The sequence below is a fragment of the Lactuca serriola genome, chromosome 7 (genome assembly GCF_051521515.1).
Source record: "Lactuca serriola cultivar US96UC23 chromosome 7, Lser_US96UC23_V15, whole genome shotgun sequence".
Classification (NCBI taxonomy): domain Eukaryota; kingdom Viridiplantae; phylum Streptophyta; class Magnoliopsida; order Asterales; family Asteraceae; genus Lactuca; species Lactuca serriola.
In genome coordinates, this window is record NC_136414.1 from 86,591,509 (window position 1) to 86,617,749 (window position 26,241).

The 26,241-nt window shown below is 33.9% G+C and overlaps 2 protein-coding genes and 1 long non-coding RNA gene across 3 annotated transcripts; 1 reads left to right on the forward strand and 2 right to left on the reverse strand.

Moving 5' to 3' along the window:
• The first annotated feature begins 13,691 nt into the window (after window positions 1-13,691).
• On the forward strand, window positions 13,692-17,033 carry LOC145064181 (uncharacterized). The gene is made up of 7 exons (XM_079011681.1): window positions 13,692-13,848; window positions 13,954-14,007; window positions 14,138-14,194; window positions 14,284-15,050; window positions 16,136-16,327; window positions 16,428-16,757; window positions 16,863-17,033. The coding sequence occupies exons 1-7, from the start codon at window positions 13,692-13,694 to the stop codon at window positions 17,031-17,033; spliced, it is 1,728 nt and encodes a 575-aa protein (XP_078867807.1).
• Window positions 17,034-18,370: 1,337 nt separating this feature from the next.
• Window positions 18,371-19,419, reverse strand: LOC145063299 (uncharacterized). The gene is made up of 4 exons (XM_079010888.1): window positions 19,248-19,419; window positions 19,042-19,161; window positions 18,828-18,965; window positions 18,371-18,702 (listed from the first exon to the last, which is right to left on the reverse strand). The coding sequence occupies exons 1-4, from the start codon at window positions 19,356-19,358 to the stop codon at window positions 18,661-18,663; spliced, it is 411 nt and encodes a 136-aa protein (XP_078867014.1). The 5' UTR covers window positions 19,359-19,419; the 3' UTR covers window positions 18,371-18,660.
• Window positions 19,420-19,581: 162 nt separating this feature from the next.
• Window positions 19,582-22,597, reverse strand: LOC145062875 (uncharacterized). Its single transcript, XR_013687758.1, has 3 exons — window positions 22,145-22,597; window positions 19,953-21,135; window positions 19,582-19,832 (listed from the first exon to the last, which is right to left on the reverse strand). It is a non-coding gene; the product is annotated as an uncharacterized LOC145062875 (long non-coding RNA).
• Window positions 22,598-26,241: the final 3,644 nt, after the last annotated feature.

Here is a 26,241-nt window from a genome sequence, read left to right on the forward strand (position 1 = left end):
TCAAAAACCGATTTGGTTTTCTCAAACCATTGCGAGAGGGCAATGACTCCGCCAGTCCCCTTGAAGGACAATGGCTTGCAGTTCGTTAAGTCCTTATAGGAGTACTCTGTCGAGCGCATAGGAGCTTCAATCTGAATACACTGAACAGGGGTTCCTCCTCTAGTGGAACCTGATGAATGGTATTGAGCCATGGCTGTAGCCACAGCTGTAACTACAGCAACATTTAAGGCTGTTGTGTCGAATTGAGGAGTAGGTGGTTGAGGAGGTGGAGGAGGTGGTGTTTTGTTATTGAGGTTTCTCCTTGGATTTCTACGAGGCGACATCGTTGATCTATAAGTTTATGAAGATGAAAACATTGATATGAATTTAATGGAAGAATTGATGAAAATGACCCATGCACTAACTCTTCATAGCCCAATTATACGATTGAACGTAGATCTGGAACTAATAGATGATCACATTTGGATAATAATTCCCATAAGATTAGGTACCTGTCAATATTACTGGGATTATAGATGTAACAAGTTCGAGAAAAATGGCCAACAGAAAGAGACCTTACATCAACCAAAATGGGAAAATTTTGACAGTATTAAAACCTAACCAAGACCTAACAGGCCTAAGATTTACAACAATAGAGAATTAGACTAGAGTTTTTACATAACTAGGTTATATCCAAAAGAGAGAAGTTGATGAGAATATATCGGCGAAGAGAACTACTAGAGTGAGTTCTTGATCCCGACAGAAGACGTTCTATGTCCCTCATGTGCCTGTCAGCTCTTGCTTGCTGAGCTCGAAGTTCTCTGACTTCAGCTCGGGTTTCAGCGAGTTACCTCTGAAGAGTTGCATTGCGGACCAGAGTCCTTTCATGAGCAGACTCTAGTTGGCGAATGTGGACAGTGTTAACACCAGTGTTGGCGTCAATCTCCAAGACTCGATTGATAGATGATTGACCCAGTATCGTGTCCCGAGAAATCCTACAAACCATGATGGGTAGTACGCTGTCAGCGGAACCTCCATCAGTGAGGTTGTAGAAACTTCTGTCTGCATTGTAGGGAATGGGTTGACCCTGTTCATGGCTCCGTGTATTCAAGTTTGTTGCCCACAGAGGTGTGGGTCCTTGAAATGTTGGACGACGGTCAGGGTTTTCATCAGCTGGGGGCAGGTTGTTGACTTCTGGCTCTGAGTCAGAACTATCAGAAAAGCCTTCAGCTTCATGATCATCCAAAGGAATTTGGTGATCATCTTCTGGTTCATCTTCTAGCCATCCTGCATTTCCGTGGTTGGGATAGTACGGGTCTCCGGGAAGGTGGAATCCAGCCATTAAATCTACGCGAGAAAAGAGGTATAAGAATCTAGTATATAAGTAACTTATAGTAATGCAAAATACTCCTATAGTATTTTAAGTTTAAGTTCTATTGTTCTCATTGTGTTATTGTTGGTAAGATTTTAGACTTGTTGCAACCTCACAACTACACTTAAGCACATGCTAGTCAACCCTTGGATAATATAGTTGATCAGTCTATATCTTCCCAGTTTTGACTATATGTCTCTAAGTTTACTTGTGCTGTCCAACAATCGTAATTCTTTTGTACTGTCCTAGTGACACTGATTTTAGTATGAATGCAGGCACGTATACTTAATTAAATATTTTAATATTTAAAGTATAAACTCTTGGTCAGAGTATTTTAATTCCATTGTATTTATAGTTAGTATATCTTTTTTGGGTTGATATACTCAATTCACTATAAACAATGCTCTGATACCCATCTGTCACACCCCAAAATCTGAACGGTGGAATCGTTTGGGGGTGGAGGACGTCATGTAGAATATCACAACAATGCAAAGTAGTAAACAAGCAACAACATCATCCATTGCATTAATAATATAATTTCATACACGTGTGTTCTGTTAAGTTTTATAGACACCAAAAAATACATCAAAATAAAAGAGGAGCCTTGAACCAGCTCCATCTTCTCAAAAACCTGGCACTGGTACCTATCTACTGGTGACCTGAGAATACAAGTTATTTTGAAAGCGAGAATCAGCTTTAAAGCTGGTGAGATCATAAGTATATTAGTGTCTGAGTTTGTATGAAAGCATTTGTAAGATGTTTGTAAGATGTAATGTATAAGTTTTGTAAAGTTTGTGTTTGTTTGAACACTCCTAGAAAACCTTATGTTTCCTACTAAAAGTAGCCTTCTACCAAGGCATCTAGTAATTGTGTGTGTCTCTTGTAAGAATGTGTATTTTCCCAAATCCGACTATCATTAACCAAAAATATAGTTGTTACATTACTGTGCATTGTGTGAATGTTCACAAAGTGAATGTAATGGGAAAAATATTACAGTACTATAGTGTTGTATTAAGTAACTACTGTTGTACTAACTACCTTAAATCAATTTTTATTTAAAGTACCATGTGATCGGCCTGTACCCTGCTATCGACTCAATAGTAAAACGACGATGTAAGACGCCGTAAGAAATGACATTTGGCACCCGTAGACTTGCAAGTCCCACTGTAGCGAGCAGCAAGGTGTAGGATAGTCAATCCAGTATAGATCTATCCGCAAACTCATACGCTCCCCAATTAAGGAGATTCTGGATACAAAAACGGTCATGGCAGGTAGTGCCATGACCCGCTTAATGGCTCACATAACTGAATGTAATGTATAGGTAATGTATGTGGTAGTTGTATGTGTGTTCTCCCTCGGTCTAGCCTGTATGTTTTTTTCTCATCACTATGTATTATGTTTGTTTCTCATTACTATGCATTATGGTTGTTTCTCATCACTATGTGTTATGTTTGTTTCTCATCACTATGTGTTATGTTTGTTTCTCATCACTATGTAATATGACTCATGTATGAACTGACTCATTGTATGATTCATTTTTCTAGTATTAGTATTAGTAAAACCCTAAACTACGCCTATTGTAGTTTACTAGTAATTTAACTTGTACGTATGAACATGGGAGTATACCCATGCTACCCAGGGTATTGAATTGACTGGAAGAACCTTTATGACTATATATGTACACATGATATATAACTAATAGTTAAACGACCTTCGGACGGATACCCGATATCCTACCAGACCACATCCCAACGGGGAAAAGGAAATAAGGCGGGTTAGCCTTCCTAAGTCCTTCAAACATTATTTATATAACTATATATATCTAGACATGAAATTAACAATATAAAGCTATAAAAGAAGTTTCATAAAATCATTATATATGTAAAAGAGTTTTTAAGAAAGTTTGAAGTAAAGCAGTTTAGTAAAACAGTTTGAAAGTAAGAGATTCACTTGTTGATAGTCATTAATCACATGTGATTGAGATAATAAATATTGTATCTTTACTTGTATCCCCCCCCATAAAAGCATTTATAAACGTTTAAAAATATTTAAAAGGTTAATTAAGGGGTATGAACTCACCTGTAGTGAGTGGTACGGATGAACTGAAGATGTAGGATTTCTAGGTGTCAAGTGAAGTCTTGAACACACTCTACGATCCTAGTTAACATATAATATCACATATATGTATCTAATTAGTGTTTAAACAACTAATAAACAAAGTCAAGACACCCTACGACATGCTAAACACCTTATACAAGTGTTATATGTCCCAAGGATTGCATCTAAGTGTTGTAGGGAAAGGCTAGTGTGTTTGGGGTTCAAGGAAAACTCCATTAGGGAGTTTATGGTTTTGTGGTCATAACCAAAAGGGTTTACGGTCGTAAACCCTTGGGTTTATAGTCGTAACCTCACCCACTTGTTGACCATTTGATGTTTGAACCCTTAAGAGTCCCTAGAAGCTTTTCTACTTGTTGTATGTGATCATGGAAGGTACTAGGGCACCATTTCACTCCTAATTGGAGTTTACGGTCCCTAAACCATTTTCCTTTGGGTTTACTACCGTAAACCCATAAGGTTTATGGTATTTGGGGCTTTTGAAGTCCTTAGCTCATCAACGTAATAGTCTAGGTTAGATTCTAGGCATAAGGAATAAATATGGGACATTTATACACCCTATGGGGTGTTTACGGTTTTGGGAGATCCCCAATCCGTAAAAACATAAAAATGAGTGTTTTATTGTGCTTTTTATGTGACAAACACATCAAGGAAGGATCTAGACTTGTTACAAAGGTTTGGGATGGACTAAAGCACCCTAAGGCACCATAACTTGGTGTTTACGATTCAAGAACTTCTTGAACCGTGAACACTTAGTTCATGGTATTCTTGGGTGATTTCCTTGATGTAAAGATGCATAGAAAGATTTAAAAGACTCTAGGATAGAAGTACTTACTTTGTGGAAGCTTGAAATGGGCTAATAGTCCAAGAACACTAGTGTGTGTTCTTGGTGTTCTTGGTGAAAAGGAAGAATCAACCTTTTTGGAATGATTTCACGGTTAGAAGTGTTTTAAAACACTAGATCTAAGCATATAATCACTTAAAGAAGCTAGAAACACTTACTAAATTGAAGATCTTGAAAATCTTTTTGGATTATACTTGAGAGAGAATGGTTTTGGATCTTTAGAAGTTTTGGAAAAAGTGAAAATAATGACTAGATCTTCTATATATACTCTCAGATTTAGCGTTTTTGTCAGAAAATATTTTATTCAAGCAATAAACTCTAATTTCTTAGAGTTTTGGATTAACTGCATTGCATAATTACCCTAGATCATCCTCTCTCCTGTTATCACTAAAGTGTGAAATCTTGAAATACTCAAACTTATTCTAAAAAGTCTGAAAATTGACAGCAACTGTTTTGACTTCTATTGACTTGATATGTTTGAACAGAATAGAAATTTCAGGTTGTCACAATAGTTCCCTCTCATTAAACTTCTTGGTAATCTTAATCACCAATCACATCATCAACTTGAGCGAAAAGTAATTTTAAGTCATGCACTCCATCTAGACTTTTGGGACATATTATGTTGTAAACAAGGGCGGAAGATGCTCCAAAGTTAAACCAGATCATAGTGATAGCTCACACTACTTACCTATGTACTAGTTCATTAATAACTTTGTGACTCTTCTTGATCCCAAAGAATTATAATAGACTTCCCGAGTCATTATACACACAAAAACAACTAAACGTTTAACAATCACATACATATCTAAAAAGGACACAAATAGCTAATGTTCCTTGACTCACTCTTGGATTCCACCCACTCCCACTCTCATACCAATTGAAGTCCCTTCTAATGTTGATATTCACCTCGTGAATGCAAGTCGTACATAATCAAGGATATGATAGACATTTGAATATATGTATCTACCCTAAGGCCTTTATCAAACAAGAATAGGCAATATGGTTGAACCAATAATCATAAGGCTATATTATCTTAATTATGTACACGTCTAGAGCATTCACATACCAACTAATTAACATTAGCGTGGACTTCAAATAGCACAACATGAAAAGTCTACAAGAATGCAAAAAGTAGGCAACACAAATAAGGCACACATGGCATCTATATTAATCATGCAATTCTAGCATGCAATCCTGAAAAGATCTTTAGCCTACGGACTAGAATGCACTTCTAACAGTTAACATATCAAAAAAATATAAAAAGTATTGATATATTGGGAATCACTTTCCTTCTAGATCCCCCAATGACCATACATATAGCGTCTTCCTTTTAAAACTAAAGTTGAGTAGTAAGACTATAACAAAATCATGTTCAGGGTCCCAAACTAACTATCTGACAAGACCATGAGAAGAGATCAAGTTCATGTTTCTAAGCCAACTAATTTCTTCAAATTATTTTCATAGAAAACTATTCCTTTTCAAAAAATAATTTGGAAAAATCTCTCAGTCCTCAGTTAGAGTTAGGAATCACATGACTGTTCATCTAAATCCCTCAAACTAGGGCTCTTATACAACTTGTAACATTCCATTTTTCAAAACCAAATTCTCATTTCTAGAAGATGATATTTCATTCAAAACATTCATTTATTCATAAGGAATGCCATAGTTTGATATATAAAAATCAAATATTCAAATCAGAGTATAAAATAGAACATGCGGAAATCTCAGAACATAATATTGATGCGTGTGTACAGTTAAGCCTTGTTTCTACTACTATTTTAAGAAGTACTTGATAACGTTTAATCCAAATATGTAAGCAGAAAGGTTAGTGAGTTTTCTAATATATCACATACCACAATGCATATACAATGCATACAAAAATATAAGCATAAAGCTTAGTCAAGCCTTCTTGGCTCTCAACTCTAGTGTCTATCCTCCTGAAAAAGTACCGACTAACAGCTCCAGTGCTCGTCCAGTCAAGAATAATAGCTTTCATGCATGTCTAGTCATAAAAGCGGTTAAGGGATCTAGTGCACATCAAACCCTAAACCATAGGTTAACTTCTCCAGTGCACGTCTAACCCTAAATGCTATAATCTAAGCTATCAAATCTCGGGCCAATCCACCGCCAAACCTCAAAAATAACATATCAACATATTATACCATCTAACATTTAAGCATTCAGCAGGAAAAAGATGGTACTAACTTACTTACTTAATCAACAGACTCCAACACCTCCATCGTGTAACACACAACGACATATACTCAGACATATGGTATAATGGGAAAACTAACCTAAGCTGAAGAAATGGAAGAGATATCATTACAATCAACACCTCCAACTTCTAACACCTACCACCTAAACCAATCAGAGGTCAAACCTCAGTCTACAACTCAAAGCCCTCAGTTTGACAAAAAGTCAAATTGGTTAAAAATTCAATGGTCAATGGTCAATAGTTACGCCGAAACTAAGGACCAGCAGTTTTGTGAACCACTATGACAACCGTCAATTTTCGGTCAAATCAAAGTCAACTAAAGTCAACAAGTCAAACCGGTCAACTCAATTGCTCGTATGTACTAAGAGTTTACGTTATGTAATTCCTAAACAACTCTCTATTCTAATGAGAAATCTCTCCAAGAATGTAAAATCTCTCCCAAATCTCTCTAAGAATATGAAATCTCTCCCAGATATCTCTTTGTATGTGAAATCTCTCCCAAATCTCTCTCTGAATGAGAAATCTCTCCAAGTATGTCAAATCTCTCCCAAATCTCTCTAAGTATGTGGAATCTCTCCCAATTCTCTCTCTGAATGAGAAATCTCTCCAAGTATGTCAAATCTCTCCCAAATCTCTCTAAGTATGTGAAATCTCTCCCAAATCTCTCTCTGAATGAGAAATCTCTCCAAGAATGTCAAATCTCTCCCAAATCTCTCTAAGAATGTGAAATCTCTCCCAAATATCTCTTTGTATGTGAAATCTCTCCCAAATCACTCTCTGAATGAGAAATCTCTCCAAGTATGTCAAATCTCTCCCAAATCTCTCTAAGTATGTGGAATCTCTCCCAAATCTCTCTCTGAATGAGAAATCTCTCCAAGTATGTCAAATCTCTCCCAAATCTCTCTAAGTATGTGAAATCTCTCCCAAATCTCTCTCTGAATGAGAAATCTCTCCAAGAATGTCAAATCTCTCCCAAATCTCTCTAAGTATGTGAAATCTCTCCCAAATCTCTCTCTGAATGAGAAATCTCTCCAAGTATGTCAAATCTCTCCCAAATCTCTCTAAGAATGTGAAATCTCTCCCAAATATCTCTTTGTATGTGAAATCTCTCCAAGTATGTCAAATCTCTCCCAAATCTCTCTGAATATGTGGAATCTCTCTCAAATCTCTCTCGAAATCTCTCCCAACTCTCTATAATCACTCGGGGCATCCCGACCCACGAATTTGGCGAAAACAGCCCAAAAACGGAAGTCCACGCGAAAAACGGACTTAAGGAACCGAAACCCCTCTCAGGAACCGAAACCTTCTGAGCCGAAGGCTGCTCAACCGAACCCGAACGTTTGGCACCTTTCGGTTCTGACCATTTCCTCTTCTGATGACTAACCGAACCCTCCCTTCTGATGGCTTGCCGAACCTTCTCTTCTGAGGACCGAGGACCGAACCTTCCCTTCTGAGCTTCGCTTCTGACCGAACCCTCGGCCTAGGACCCTTCGCTTCTCGCTCCTGGTTCGCATCTCGCATCCGGCTCAGCAACCACCATGACCGAACCTCGGCCTAGGGACCGAACCTCGGCCTAGGACCGAGAGGCCTCGCTGGGAAGCCTTTTTCTCCCGGTTTTCGATTAAATTCGTGTTTTAAGCCCGTTTTTAATTGTTTTAGCACGGGATTTTCACCCAAAACTTTATTTTAACATATAAGGCCCCTAAACTATTAATTAATCACATTTTTAAGGATAAAACTTTATCCAAAAGGGAGTAGGTGAAGTACAAAGATGGAGTGTTGACTTTCCTTTATTTTATGACATAAGCAACCTCCATCACCCACTCCATGTCACTATTCTCCATCAGCCCTTACCTAGTCATTTCATTGTACTTTTCCCACCTTTTTCCAACCCCACAATTGGTCAAAGGCTAGAAAAGCCTCCTCTCTCCTCATTTCTCTCATTTTCTCTCTTTTCACCAAAAAGAGCAAACTCTTTTCTCCCTCATTTTCCCTCTCTAGAACTCGAGATTTGAGGGCTGATCTTGGGATTTTCCTCCACATTTGGTAAGAATAATCCCTTCTCTTTATGATTATTTCACTTCTTTCTACTCGAATCATGGATATCTTACACAAACTCTCTCATAATTGTGTTAGATCTTCGAATCTTCAAGTGATTTTTCAAGTGTTCTTGGGTTGAACACTTCTCTTCTTCAACACTTACCTACTGAAATCACTTAAGGTGAGTTCATACCCCTACATTTTCATTGTTTTCTCAAGTTTTGAGGGGGGGGGGGGGGGGAATACAAGTAAAACAACAAGAACAAAACTAAACTTTCCTAACAGCCTACATCAGAAAATTTGGACCCCATTCACGGACTGTTTTGGACAACTTAAACATTTTTGTTTACAAAACTGTTTTAGGTGTAAGTAGTTCCAGTTCTTAGCTTTAAAATGACTACTTTCACATCTCCACACAATTTTTCTACAATTTATGGTCATTTTTACAAAACTGCCTATCATCTCAAACACCAATCCGGACCAGTCTGTGATTATGGACTTGGTTACACAGGTTAGAGGTCCCTAAAAATTATGGAAAAATTTATGAACTAATTAGACTCATTTTCCAAACTCTCAGAAGTTACAGAACTTGATTTGGACATTTTATGATTTTTCTACAAATTTTCCAATAACAGTTACAAAAATTGTTATAAATAGAAAAACACAATAAATTTCATATCACCTTGTAACATGTTGAGCAAGGTATATATATCATTATATGATTATGTGTTATCATAGTATGTGATATTTATTTTGTATTCATATCTAGTTATACATTCGTTAGCAAATGAAATTTCACTAGATAATACATAGAAATAACCAAGTGTTATAATTAAAATACACAATTACATACAAATGCATTATTAAACTATGTTAAGTATAGTTTATGTACTTTACTATTTCTACCCTTGTTTTTGATAGACTATAGTAGGTATAGTTTATGATACATTACATAATACAAATATATTTTCAGAAGGGTACATTTATACAAAAGGAAACTTTCATTACGTTAAGTGTAAATTCATTACAAAAGCGTTTTCATAAAAGAATTTCCATACTTTACAAACGTTTTGGGATAAACTATAATAGGTTTGATTTATGTTTCCATTAACACAACAAACACAATTTGGAAAGTTTTTATTCCCACAGGAAAAGGTTTTACACTTATGCACACCACACGTCAACTTGTTAACCTAAATTGTGAGACATTCTCGTCCGTACGTCCGAGTACAGAATCTAATTCCTGCTAGTTATAATCAGAGTCTCCTGGAGGGAGAACGTGATAGTTGTGTATAGATCTATATTGGGTTTGACACCCCACACCTCGCTGCTAGCTACAGCCGGACCTGCAGGTCTGCGGGTGACAAATGTCATTTTGTTTACAGGAATTGCATAAATCAAAAGAGGTTTTATGTTAATTTAAAATCACTTTTTATATCAATAATTACAGATATTATGGTATATTTTCAGTCTTGGTATTTAAGATCACACATCATTCATTACGGGATTTTTCTCAAATCTAAAAGGGGTTTTATGTCGATTTAAAACCACAATTATATCTTTAAGTATGACAAATTACATATTCATTTCGGTTCTGGTATTTAGGACTACATAACTTCTATAAGGAAAATATTGGATTTTTCTTGGTGATATACATCTTCTTACAAAGATCGAATTTCAAACTCTTACTGTCAAAAGCTTATGAACTCACCAACCTTTGTGTTGACACTTTTTCAAACTACTTGTATTCTCAGGAATTCAATGAATCAGGAATTCAACCACGTTTTGAGGATGGGACGATAAATCGTTAAACAGTTTATTTTGTATCATAATGTAATTGATTCGAATCATGTAAACATATACTTTGGTGTAACTTTTTCAATTATATTTATGATGGTTGTATTTACTTTGAGCACTATTATACTCGTTGTTGTGATACTCTACATGAAGTCCTCCACTCCTGGACGTTTCCGCCATCCTTAGTTTGGGGGTGTGACAACCACTGTGTGAAAAATAGTCTCGAACAGAATCCTAGATCACACCACAAGCTGCTATATGTTGTGTTGTGATGTTCAAACAAGATCCCACTTTCCATTACGTGCTTAATCTTTATAGATCAAGGCTCAATAAATCATATATGAATCTCTTACGGGAGTAAAAAGATAAAGTTTACAACTTTATCCATTTAGACAGCTTAATAATTCAAGATCTTAAACCATAAGTCCAATGAATATTGAAAAAGGTCATAACATGTACATGGACTCATAGTAAGCACATGCAAGCCCTTTTTCTCCAACATGAGTGGTCCAGGAGCTTGACATAACTAAGAAGCTCGAAAGTTCATTAAACTTATTGAACACAAGGGTTTTAGGACCAATTTGATCATAAAATTCCCCTAAAAACTAGATGTAATGAGATAAAATCACAAAGTTTGAGACTTTATACATTTGCAAGATCCAAAAGATAAAAGGAGTGCAGTAGCGTCGCTAGAGACAACTTATCTTGTACCAAAAGCCATGACCTTATCTTTAAGAACTCACCAAAAGAACAAAATACGCTCACACGACACTAAGAGGGGTAAGGGTTATGGCAAGGGTTGCTTTAAGAGAGTGAAGGTTGTCAAATAAGGAAAACCTTAGGGGTTAGTTCATTCAAATAGGGTCTAAAGGACAAGACTTCATGTTTCATTCTTTAGTATGGTCATGTCGTGTGTATGGAATGGCAGGTCATGACATTCACCAAAAAAACATGCCATGAACAACCCAATGCTCATGCCATGAGTCTGGCCAAAACAGAAATCAGGAATTGGGTGTTAAACCTGTCGAAGAAGAGAAATCCAATTAGTCATGGGAAATGGCATATATGAAAGCATAATATATGTAAAATGCAAAAAGATAGCAGATGGAAAATTAAAAAAACTTAGAACATCAAAAGTGATTACGTGAACAAGGGAATCGGGAGAACCCTTCCTTCTTTGAGTAAAGAACCAAACCACGAAGCCTTCGGGGTGACATAGTTTATATAATAAACCCCTAATTTTGAGAAAAATGACTTATGTTAATCATAAATCTATGTATATGAACTTGCAGCAGCAAGGGAAGGATCATATGGGATTAAGGATAGAAAAAAGTAGCGACCTTCGTAGTGGGTTTCGTTGGCGGAGACGTGGGAAAATAACAACGGGGTATAGTGGTTCTAGCTTATGAAGAGGAGGAGCATGTAGTATCCTCCATATTATAGGAGAAATAAGAGGAAACAATGGGATAGGACGGTGAAAGAGAAAAAATGGACACATGGTATCACATGTCTCTCACAAATAATTGAAATTGATGTCGTATGGGAATACATGAGTAGGGGAGGACAGGTGCACCCAATGTGGAACAAGCTACTAAAGACCAAAGTTATTTATTTTGTTGGATCCACAGAGCCTTAATATAATAGCCAATTTTTTAAAGATAATGGACCAAAAATTATCCGACCTAAATGAAATCTGGATTTACTTATATGGATGCTCTTTTGATGACGTGTACCGTTCGTAAAAAACCAAAGGTTCTCTAATATATATATATATATATATATATATATATATATATATATATATATATATATATATATAGAGAGAGAGAGAGAGAGAGAGTTAGGTCCAAATGTTTTCAACAAGTATTGTGTGCATGGATGCACCAATCACAATTTTGCAAATTATTAATTAATTTATTTAATCCATGAGGGTAATTCTGTAATCTTTCATTTTAATTCTTTATTTAGTCTGATTCTTATCCCTTTATATTAGGCAATGATTTATGATTGATTTAGTTATCTTTATTTTATTTTTCACTATATAATCGATTCTACCGTCCCCCCCCCCCCAAACACAGATCACAATTGTCGATTCTATTAGTTGTTAATCAATTTGTTTTACACATTCAATGGATGTTCATACTGGAAATCGGAACCAGGTATTGCTACATATTTACCAGCATCTGTAGATGATAACGAAGATATTGTTTCAAACGTCCCCCCCACACACTTTTTCTGTTTTTACATATACATATGTATGAAATTTGATAATCTTCTAGGATAATGAATATCAAAATCCCGAGAAGGTGCTGGGTAATGTAAATGATCCCAAGAATCCGGTGAACGAAGTTGTGAAGAAAAAAAGACGATGTAAAACATGCTTTGGAGTTGGTCATGATAGCAGGAATTGTCCTTTTGGATTGAAGAAATCATAGATCTACAAGAAATTCATCAAATTGGTCGTTTTTAGATATTATTTAGTTTGATTTCAGTAAAATAAAAGTATGTTTTTGATGAATTATATGGTATTATTAAGTTTCAGATTAGTGTAATAAAGTAGTCGTTTGATCAATTCTATGCGTGGCTTTCTTTAATTATTATGGTTCAAACTAATAAGATGTTCGTGTTTTCTGCTATATTTATGTTTCATATGATCATATAGTTTATCATTCCAACAGAATACCAGAGTAAAACATTACAGTTTTCATTCCAACATTATGTCAAAAACAATGTTCAATAAATTTCATTCAATTTGTTTGATGTTTAACAAAATCAACACACATAATGTTAAAATTTGGGAATTGTAAACATTTATTGTTAGTGATATCTATTTATTATTCTAACAGAATGATATTCAATGTGTGCATTGATTGGAGCTAACACAAATTGATAAGTTTTATAAGTCATATTTGCAAAAGTATTCTGACAGAATTATTTCATTATGATAGCATGCAGAGTTTTGGAATCCATATTGATATATACCATTCTAATAGAATTATGTCGTTAATAAAATATTTTGCAACCTTTTTTTTTTAAAATACATAATAATATTGGGGGTTCATAATATTGTGAAGTAATTAATTTAATGTACTGTTGAAATTTTTTATATTTTGAATGTGAATATAATATCTTATGAATATTTTCTTCTTTATCATGTTTTTGAAAAAAAGCAAATCGGAATCATTTATTTTTAACAATGATCCCTAATATCAAGGCTTTTAATTTGCATAGAATCGGTTTTCACCCATATCTGGTTTGTATGACAGTTTATAATATTTTAGTTCTTCAACTTACAAAGCATTTACAAACGCTATCGGAATTTCTTAGCAATGGGAGATCAAGAACCAGATGTCAGTAATCATATTTATGAGGAACATTATTTGGCTAGTGATGATGACGATGGAATTGAAGATTTCGATTTTACTGATAATGATAGACTATATAATGGCGGATTTCAAATAGGAGAAAGCAATAATCCTAATTTAGGTGAGTTGTTTAATATTTTGTTTAATTTTTCATTGTATTTTAGATTCTATATTGTAACAAACATGTTTAATGTTAAATGTTAATATTTCATTGATGAACATACAGAGGACGCAAATAATGCAGAAGACGAAAATCATTTCGTTGATCAAAAACATAGAGGTTAATATTGATTTCAGTGAAGGTACTAAATTCAATTTATTATATTGAAGTTTTTACAGAAAAAATAAAATTCATTGATAATAGTATTTATATAATTCATTCAGAATGATTTTGTATTTGTTATTTTAAGAAGGACAACCACATGTTACTCATGAAGATACAGAGTTTAATATTGATTTCAGTGAAGGTACTAAATTCAATTCAGGATATTGTAATTTTGTATTTAATATTTAAATAATTCTTTCAGAATAATTTGTATTTGCTATGTTTAAGCAGGACAACCACATGTTACTCATGATTATGTTTCTCCTGGTGGCACCATGTATTGGACTCCGATTGTTTCAGACGACATCAAACCAAAAGTTTCATCAAAATTTAATTCATATGGTGAAGCAGAAACAACGTATAGAAAATATGCATTAGAATCTGGTTTTGATGTCAGGCTTGGAAGAGTCCAAAAAATGAAAAATGAGATTATTACAAAAAGAAATCTTGTGTGCAATCGGGAAGGTAATCCAAATACTAGTAACGTAGATACTCTAGACAGTCAGCATAAAAAGACTCAAAAAAGGAAAGATTTATTTAGCAGGAATTGTAAAGCGAATGTTGTTTTAGAAATAATTCCCAGTACTCTTAGATATGTCGTGAGTGATTTTGTAGAACAACATAATCATGAATTGTTTAGCAAGGGCAATATGCACTTATCTCGTTCAAAAAGAAAACTTCATTATTCCCAAGAAATTTTCATTAATAATTTGTCAAAACAAAACATTGGTCCTATAAAAGCACATAGACTGTATAGTGCTCTTCAGGTTTATCCTTCGGTTCGAGGTGGATTCGTTTCTGATTTCAAGAATGCTAGGAGGAATCTTAATTGTTACATATGTGGGAGGGACGTGAAATTCCTTGTTGACAAGATGAATGACAGGAAGAAAAATGTCCCATCATTTACTTTTGAGTATAAAGTGTTGAACAAGAGACTGAATGCTCTATTCTGGGCTGACGAAACAGCAAATTATAACTACAATTCATTCGGAGACGTTGTATCACTCGATGCCACATTCAGCATGAATAAGTATTTCTAACCTTTTATACTTTTCACTAAGAATTTCATTATTTTCAGTTACGTAAACTAATATTTTATTTTTAAAATTGGTATGACATGGTTTTTGTTTCGTTTACTGGAATCGATAATCACAAAAACTGTGTAACATTTGGTGTTGGACTTTTAACTAAAGAAGATGGAGTTTCTTATGAATGGTTGCTTACAGCTTTTTTGAAAGCTTTTAGAAAATAACCTCAATTGGTTTTATCTGACCAAGATCTAGCTTTGAAAAAAGCTATAGATAAGGTTTCGTCGTTGGCACATCATAGGTTATGTATGTGGCATATAACGAAGAATCAATCCAGCTTTGAAAAAAGCTATAGATAAGGTTTCATTGATTTTTTCATCATCTACCTTCATTATCTCATATTCTACCAGAATCAATTCAGCTAACTCTTAATTTTTGCTATAATTATACAATTACTTTTTCTTCCTATTTCTCATATTCTGACAGAATCAATTGATTTTAACAAAATCAATTACTTTAACTCTTACTTTCTGTTATGATTCTACTATTATTTTTTCATATTCTACCTTTATTTCATCATATTCAAACATAATCAATTTATATAGATTTTATCAATTGAAGATGCAACCACCAATCAAAATTTTTGAAAGCATTTTCACTCTATAATTTGGAATTATAAGCTGGAACCACATGAGTTCGAGAATGTATGGCGTCTGATGTTGGAGGAGTTTAAAATTACTGATAACAGTTGGATGAATACCATGTATGGTTTGCGAAAATCTTGGATCCCTGCATTTTTCACGCACATTCCAATGTCTGGTCTTACGCGAACTACATCGCTGTCTGAAAGTCATAATTGGTCATTTCAAACTACCACATTAACTAGGTCTTATCTTGTCATGTTTATGATGACATTTAAATCAGTCATGGAACGACAACGACATAACCAAATTCTCAACGATTTTAATACGACCACCACTTTTCCTAAATTCATTACCCGTAGTCCAAATGAACCTCATGCTTCAAATGTATATACATGCAAGTTTTTTTATCAGGTTCAAAAAGAGATATCAAGAGCTGAAGATAATTGTTTCCAAAAGAATGTGATATCTTCCAACGATGTTGATACAATTATTGTTCTGGAGAGAAAAAACAACATAACTATTAGGCAAACAAATGATGTCGATGTTGATGAAAAAGATGAGGAATACAATTACGATTGTCTTATACATGATACTGAATACACGGTATATTTTTTTTTCACATTAATTGTCATTTTACCATTTGCATTTAAACACTAAAAAATTACAACTTAAACATTCTCACTAATCATCTTACATATTCCAGGTCACACACTCAACCAAAGATGGTTCATTCAAATGTACTTGTATGCATTTTGAACATGTAGGGATCTTATGCAAACACATATTCTGTGTGTTTAAGTTTTATGGCATCGAAAAAATTCCTGAAAAGTACATTTTGAAACATTGGCATAGGGATGTTATTCCAACAGAATTACTGAAAAGACGCTTCAATAGTTCTTTTGACAATTCTAATTCCGACATGACTGCTATTGATAATTTTTCAACTGTTGATCGTTATGTGTCTTTTTTGAGCCATGATGCAGCTAAATTAAAGTTATACCTTGATGAGCAGAATAAGTTGAAAAACAAATTCGTAGACGATTGTCCAAATCAGGATCTATCGACCAGAGCAGATCACTTCTAGAAGCTTCTAGGCGTGGTTGGTCCTGATGTAGTATCTGATGTTGGTGACATTCAGAATCCTATAGATATTCGTAACAAAGGCTGCGGTAGTCATGGGAAAATATTAAAATCTACAAAAGAGGTGATTGACAAAGAAAGCTCGAAACCTAAGAGAAAATGTGCTACATGTGAACAGATGGTTCATCATGACAAAAGAAATTGTCCTCAAAAGAACGCCAAGAAATAAGTTCCTTGTTTGTTTTTTAATTGGTTTTAGTAGAATGACATTTCATTTTAATTTTGTCGATTCACATTTAATGTTATCTTTTATATCGTTTAATAAAGTATTCACCTTGATTGCTAGTGACGATGATGTTGTCAATCAATATAACAATATCAATCTTTTCTTATAACTTGAAAATAATCATAAAACGTAATACAAAAAATCAATCCATCAATTGTATAAATTCATTACTTACCTTAATTACAGAAAGATATACAACTTTTTTCAATCTTTTTAAAATTGATTTTAACCTTAACAAAAATGTTTTATTGTTTAGTATGGTATACAAAGAATGTCTACAATCTATATATTACGTAAGCTTATTCATTCCAACAGAATTTTATATATAAACATACATTTTTCATCTGCAGCCAATTTACATACAAGTATTCTTTATAACATTTTTTTATCTTTTACGAATTATACATTTACACACATATTTAATTTCCAAAAGGGTACATGAAACCAAAAATATACGTTTCTCATCTACATCCAATTAACAAATAATAAAAACTACAACGTATTCTGATAAAATAATAACAATATAAATCTATTATATATGCTTCAAAAAAATATAAAAAACAGCCAAACAGGGTTCAGTATACTTAAAAAGATTCCATATTTACTAAAGACAACAATTCTAAAAGAATTTTAGATTGTAGATTTTTATGTGTTATACATGTAAACACACATACTTAATTTCAAAAAGGGTACAATATACTGAAGATCCAATCGTCATCTACACCTAAGTAATATAAAATGAAAAAACTATAACCTATTCTACCAGAATTATAACAATTACTACATTGTATCATTATCATAAAAACTGTAAAAAACAGTCTAGTCACACAACATTATTAACCACAATCTAGAATTATATTAACAACATTACTACAAAAAAAATACATCAACACATACAATATTAACAACCACCTTGAAGTATATTTTAAAAAACTTCATAACTTCTGATAGACAAACACAACCTTTATATGGAAATTAATATTCCATTATATGAACAATGCACAACATCATCATCGCAGAATTTAAACAATGCATCAACACAACCTTTATACAAAAATTAATATTCCATTATAAGACATAAGCTTAAATACTGTTAGCATTACTTCATAACTTCTGATAGATAAACTACTTTTTCAAACATCTAACATAATGCAGAGTCATTTTTGAACAACCACAAAAAAAAAGTTCAGCCCGTGCCATGTTAAAGTTTATCTTAAAAGAACTTAACTACCACTCCAAATTCTTATCTACGAACCTTTGTTTTTCTTTTTTTCTTCCTATTTTCAGCTAACTCTCGAAGAAGCATATCTTGTTCCAAAATATCAAGCTTACGAAACGCTTCAAAATCTTTAACTATCATATTCTTGAACTTATTGAAATCAGTTGTCAACAATCTTGCCATGTATTTTGTCCGTAACTTAATTGTAGCACTCACATCAGCAGACATTTTACCTGTAAGACCACACTCCCAACACCCTTCATTTTCCCCCATGTAACTTTCCATATGCCTCATGAGGTATATTCCACATTCCGTTCAAGCTTTTTCGACTTGCCAAGATATGTTCATCACTCATCCCACCTTAAAAGTTAGCGTTTTTTCCATTGGATGATCCTGTGATGTCAAGTAGTTGCAAAACAGTTTTTTCTGTCCTTAAATACAACAAATACATCAAACATAGTCTTATAATATTCCTTACAATGAAAAAGTAATGATCAGAATTTCATTGATTATCTTACCACCAGGTTTGGTATCATGCCATACTTTCTTTCCAAAGTTCCTGTTCTCTTCACATGATCTACTATGTAGTACAAACTTGATCTCAGATCAAAGATGAGTAAGTAATACTTCCCATCATCAACTATTGGGAAGAAAACCTTGTACACAATAACAGAAGAAGTTAATTTAATATTAATTGATGCCACAAATATTACATTTATTAAATAAACTTACAAGTGCAACATCTTTAAAACTTGGCTTCACATCAAATTTCTTAGTGTAGATTCGCAGTAGAGTAGCAAAAAGCCTATATTTCATATCTTCCGAGTTTAGCTCATTCAATATCTCTTCTGTCTGAAAAAAAAACCCACATCAACAACAATATAAAGTATACAAAAATAAACTTTAATTTAAAATTCGTTTACAAAATAAATTCATACCACAATAGTTGTATCGAAGAAAAATCTCGAAAGCGATGATTCATTCTTGTAGTTCTCCATTTCATTTAAATATGCAGACCAAGAATCAATTATTTTAGAATGCAAAATCATTCCATGATTGAATTGATATGCAAACCCATGGTGCAACAAATGACCTGTTCCAATGTCCCAAATCTCATCCCTGTGACAAAACTTTTGTATAAAATCAATCTAAATACATTCAATTCAAAATTATAGAAATATAATAGGTGACATATATATATATATATATATATATATATATATATATATATATATATATATATATATATATATATATATATATACACACGAACCCATCCTCTCTTTTAGATGCAAAAACTGAATTGCATATCCCTATTTCATCCTTAGTCAATTTCTCCCCAACCTTAACAATTCTTTCAATATAGGGGGAATGAAATATGTTTGCCTTTTTAGGAATACTTTTTTCCCTTTTGTCATTATCATCATACTTTGCAGCATTATCAACAGCTTCTCTTATATTTCTTCCTACCATATTATCCCCACTGATTGCTGACATTAGTTTTTTCCTTCTATAGCGTATGCCTGCAATACATATAATTAATTATTAATAACATTACAAGAATATGTACTTTATATTCTACAAGAATATACAATTACATATTAATTTCAGAATATGTAATTTATAGTCTACCATAATATTACCTCCTCATCTCCAAAATCCCTCTTAAAGCTTAGCATTTGTTGTTCTTCACCTCCTGTTTCATCTGCCATATCGACATCATCATGGTCATGCCGAAATTGCCTCCCGAACCCTCCCAAACTGATTTCCAATCGCTGGATATCTAATAATTTAGCACCATTAATATGCCCAATAAAAGGAAGCCTTTTGTCTAACTTGATAGAATACTTCATGTTATACACGTACACCAACTTTAAAAAAACCCCATTAACTTAATCAATACATCAATAATAAATCGATACCAAATATATATTTTCAAATAAAACTATTTCAAACTTGCAATCAGGAGTGTAATAGGCTCACTGTAGTAGCTTGATTTGTCATCCCTTTTCCATAGTTTTTTTCTAGATCCCAAACAATCAAGCATGTATTTACACCAATTTAACTTTGAAAAGTCTTCTACCAATACCAACTTCCTTACCACTTTTATTTGATTTGTTCCCATCAACATTGACTCTATGAAGTTGTTAACAAAACATGCCAAAAAATTCAGCCTAAACATCAAACTATCCTTTGTTGTAGCTTGAATCATTCTTAAATACTCCTCACCATCAAACTTATCACATGTATATTGTCCCCTCCATTCTTCCGGAATTTCATTTCCCTTATCACACAATGGTAACTCATTGATGTCTTCTCCATCAATTGGCAACCCCATCATATCATGCACTGTTTGTTCTGTTATCTCAATAACAGAGTTTTGTAGGACAAGTCTTTTACTATCTGCATCATACACATCTAAAAGATAGTAGCTTAGTTGTCCCGGATAACTTGTAATATTCACTTGCAGAATTGATCCAAAACCCATTTTCAAGATTGCTTGTTTCTGTTCCGGCGACATTCCCATAACAACTGCAGTGATGTTATCACATTTCATTCTGGTTGGAAGGTATCTTAAACTAGGTGCGTATTCCTTATTTGTTTTTATAACATTATCTTCTTGTTCCTCTTTGATAGATTCAACAATTCCCTTATTCTTTAAATGTTTTACAATTGGAACTCTATCAAATTGCCTCTTTGACCTTATCTCTCTTTCCAAAAGTAGTGCATTTAAAGGTTTAGGGCTTGTCTTTCGTTCAACTGATTTATCAAGTTTTTTCTTTGACCTTCTTTCTCGGTTCACATGTTTTTCTTCCTGAATTTGTTCTGATATAACACACAATAGATAGTATAATGTTTAGTATTAGATATTTGGTATTAATGTTTTAAAACATATCCATCATACACAGAAAATTCCCATTCAAACAGAATAAAAAGTAAATTTTATTCTAACAGAATATAAAAATACACTACAAAAACATCATAAATTTTATTCTGAACCATACCCCACTAAAACAGTATTCTACTAAAATATTCTACGATAATCAAATACTTTTAATTTAGAATTCTAACAGAATCACATAATCGATATTCAACCTCATATACAACATTACGTACATTTAGAATATTACATATTTAAGCTTTTCCAATATATAAGATTTCTTATTGTTTTAGTTTAAGTAATTACTCATCTACAAACTTTGATTCCATTAGAATTTAACATCTTCATACCATGCTAATTAACTACATAGATGGAGAAACCTTCATTACAAATTTACCTAATAAAACAAGTACATTAATTCTACAAGAATCAAATACACTTTGATTTAGAATTCTACCAGATTCATTTGACCTGGTAGACACACTCATATACAATATTACCTTCTACTAGAATATTACACATGTAAACTTATTCCATATACAAGAATTATGATTTTTTCAGTTTAAGTCATTAATCATCTACAAACTTTGATTCCATTAGAATTCAAAATCTTCATAACATGCTAATTAACTACTTGTATAGAGAAATTTAGTTTATAATTTTAACTAAAAAATCATGTAGACTAATTCCAGCAGAATAACAACCATGTTCATCTTCATATAAATACAACATTCTGGCAGAATAACATACACCATAATTTCATTGTATCATACTGTTCAAAATTCAACGCTTACTTTACTTAACGGTAACGATTCCTAAGAAAATACCAAAAGATGACACATTCTTCTTCTAGACCACAAATCATACATGCATAACTGATTTCAAATACACCTCTTAAACTATACTACGTTTTTCGAACTAAAAAACCATTAAATACCACAAAAAAAATGTTACCTTCAGGTTCAGCAACGAAATCATCGTTGTCATCTTCAAGATTCAAGGTCGTTTCTGCTGTGTTCTTGAACTTTAATTGACTTGAATGAACTTGATCGTGTACTCCTCATTGTTGCAGAATATCGTTAATGTAAGCCTTCAAATGCCGATTCCGTCTTCTAGGGTTAAATGTCGATATTTGTACGAAAAACCTTCAAAGGATCTTCCAATTTTGAAGATTGATTACAACAAATCAGAATGTTTTTCAATCTCCGAAGGAAGTGGGTTTTTCATTTTCGGAGTATGCGAGATATTTGGGATTATTGGAACCGTTTCCTTATTAGATGACGAACAATGTACCATTCTACCCTTGATTGACCGGTCAATTGATTAAAGCTCATTTATTTGATTTTTTTTCTATTTAATATTAAAAGAAAATCACTTTTTTAATATACCGTAAATGATTGGCCTACAATCATTTACATAGGCACACAATATTTAACAAAAACAATATAACCTAACCCTATATATATATATATATATATATATATATATATATATATATATATATATATATATATAGGGAAAGTTCAATAGAGAACCATAATTATTGGTTATTCAAGGAACCAAACCTTATTTTCAATTCTAGAGCTTATTCTTTATCGAAAAAATCTAAAAATATCTAAATTCATATATTAACATTGTGAATGTGAAAAATATTTTTCGGATTCACATTGTGAATTTTCAAAAATTCATATTGTGAAATTTGATATAAAAAAAATCGAATTTTATATCATTGGAAAAAAAGATAAAAAGTTATGAATTTTAGTATTTTTCATTTTTTTTTTTTTGATAAAAACTAAGTTCTAAAACTTGAAAAAAAGATTAGTTCCTTGGTTCCTTGATTAATTATGGTTCTCTATTGAACCGCACCTTATATATATATATATATATATATATATATATATATATATATATATATATATATATATATATATATATATATATATAGGGGATCGCTCAATCGAGAACATTTCTTATCGCGAGAGCATTTGAGAACAAATTTGAAAAACATAATTTTTTTTAATTAAAATTATAAAATAATATTAATATAAATCAAAAAATAATTACAAACAATTAAAAAACCCACTAACTAACACCACTCATCACCCAACCAACGGCACCCACCACAACCACGCGCCACCACCACCCATCACTAACCATCACCACCAACTACCACCCACCACCCATCACTAGCCACCACCCACCACCACCCACAACCACCACCACCACCAACCACCACCCACCACCACCGCCACCACCCACCACCATCACCACCCGACCACCACCACCCACATCCACCACCCATCACCACCGCCCGCCACCACCACCAATAACAACTACCTACCACCCGCCACCACACGCCACTACCACCCATCACTAACCACAACCACCAACCACCACTCACCACCCATCACTACCTACCATCACCACCACCAACACCAACCAACTTCGCCACCACCATCGTCACCCAACTACCACCACCCGCCACCACCACCCATCACCACCGCCCACCACCACCAACAACAACCACTACCTACTACCCATTACCACCACCCGCCACCACCCATCACCACTAACCACTACCCACCACCTATCACTACCAACCACCCACCACCACCCACCCACCACAACCACCACCACCACCTGCCATGACCACCCATCACTACCCACCACCACCAACCACCACCCATCACTACCCACTACCCACAACCACCGCCACCATCACCAATCACTACCCACCACCCACCACCCACCACCACCAACCACCACCCATCACTACCCACCACCACCACCAATCCCCACCCGCCACCACTATCACCACCCAATACCATCACCACCCAACCACCACCACCAGCCACCACCACCCATCACCACCACATGGCACCACCACTCACAACCACTACCTACCACCCATCACCACCATTACCCACTACCACCACCCACCACCCATCACTACCTACCAACACCACAGACCACCACCCGCCACCACCATCACCACCCAACCACTACCACCCGCCACCACCACCCATCACCACTCGCCACCACCTTCCACTCCCCACCATAACCACCACCACCAACCACCACCCGCCACCACCACCCATCACTATCCACCACCACCAACCACCACCCACCACCCATCACTATCCACTACCCACTAACACCCACCACCAACACCACCCAACTCCCACCCACCACAACCATCACCACCACCAACCACCACTCTCCACCACCATCACCACTCACCATCATCACCACCTAACCAACATCACTCGCCGCCATCACCCACCACCCACCTCCACCACCTACACCCACTACCCACTAAAACCATCACCCATCACTATCACCACCACTTGCAACCACCCACCCACCACCCATTACCATACACCACCACCCTGCCTCCACCACCTGCCGCCACCACCCCCACCCCCACCTACAAAGATTTGTTATTGGGTTTTTTATTCATTAGGTTTTCTCTTGTATATAAACACATGTGATTATATGTATCGAGTCACATGTGATTAGTATCGAATCATATATGATTTATATGTTATTAAATATATATATATATATATATATATATATATATATATATATATATATGTATAATCACATCTGATTAAATACACGTGAAAAACTAGTGAATCGAGAATGCAAAAATGAATACTGTCCACATAAATCATATGTGATTAGATACATATAAATACATGTGATTATATGTATTTAATAAAATATTATTTACGTGGGCCGTATTTATTTTCGTATTTTTAATTTAATAATTGGCATTGTGTATTAAATCACATGTGATTATATGTATTTAATCACATATGATTTACATGGACAATATTTGTTTTCACGTGTTGATTCAATAGTTATTCTTGTGTATTTAATCACATGTGATTATATATATTTAATCACATATGACTCATATGGAAAATATTTATTCTTCCGTCGATTCAGTAATTATACTAATATATTTAATCACATATGATTATATGTATTTAATCACATATGATTTATGTTGAGAAGATTTATGTGATTATATTTACCCGCCACCATTACCAACACACAACACTACCACCAACCACCACCAATCAATACCACCACCATCCATCACCACCACCCACCTCCACCACCCATTATCACTGCTCGTCACCACAACCACCACCCATCACCCACCAAAACCACCACCACTACCACTCGCCACTACAACCGACCACCATCACCTATTACCACCACCTATTACCTATAGCCCCTAACATTGTATGTGACTGAATACATATAATGACATAAATCATGTGTGATTATATGTACTTTTATATACGTGGTTAAATACATATAACCACATGTGATTATATGTATCTAATCATATATGATTATATATATGTAATCACATATAATTTAATCGCATGTGATTATATGTATTCAATCATATGTGATTTATTTGGAAAATATTTGTTTTTAACGAATCTTGTTTATATAAATCATATGTGCTTAAATCTATATAATCACATGTGATTATATGTATAATCACATGTGATTATATCTATTTAATCACATATGATTTATCTGGATAATAGTTATTACTCATTTTCGATGCAATAGTTGGTCTCGTGTATCTAATCATATGTGATTATATGTATTTAATCTCATATAATTTGTTTGGAAAATATTTGTTTCCGTGTTCTTGATTCAATAATTGTTCCCGTGAATATAATCATATGTGATTATATATGTATGTAATCACATATAATCTATAAAAAAAAATTGTTTATGATTAAATACATTCACATATGAATAAATACAAGAGAAAAATTATTGAATCAAAAAAGCAAAAATAATTATTGTCCAAATAAATCATATGTTATTAGATACATATAATCACATGTGATTACATGTATTTAATCACATATGATTAAATTTGACAAAGAACAATTATTAAATCGAGAACGTGACAATGAATCTTCTCCACAAAAATCGTATGTCATTAGATACATATAATCACATGTGATTATATGTACAATCACATGTGATTATATGTATTTAATCACATAAGA

What these genes read in the sequence shown, in the direction of transcription:
- LOC145064181 (XM_079011681.1), top strand. Translation starts at nt 13,692, where the DNA reads ATGGGAGATCAAGAACCAGATGTCAGTAATCATATTTATGAGGAACAT. An exon ending in AAGCAATAATCCTAATTTAG is followed by an intron (nt 13,849 to 13,953) that starts GTGAGTTGTTTA and finishes ATGAACATACAG; the next exon opens with AGGACGCAAATAATGCAGAA. An exon ending in TAATATTGATTTCAGTGAAG is followed by an intron (nt 14,195 to 14,283) that starts GTACTAAATTCA and finishes ATGTTTAAGCAG; the next exon opens with GACAACCACATGTTACTCAT.
- LOC145063299 (XM_079010888.1), bottom strand. Translation starts at nt 19,358, where the DNA reads ATGATTTTGCATTCTAAAATAATTGATTCTTGGTCTGCATATTTAAAT. An exon ending in GTTTTAAAGATGTTGCACTT is followed by an intron (nt 18,966 to 19,041) that starts GTAAGTTTATTT and finishes ATTGTGTACAAG; the next exon opens with GTTTTCTTCCCAATAGTTGA. An exon ending in GCATGATACCAAACCTGGTG is followed by an intron (nt 18,703 to 18,827) that starts GTAAGATAATCA and finishes TTGACATCACAG; the next exon opens with GATCATCCAATGGAAAAAAC.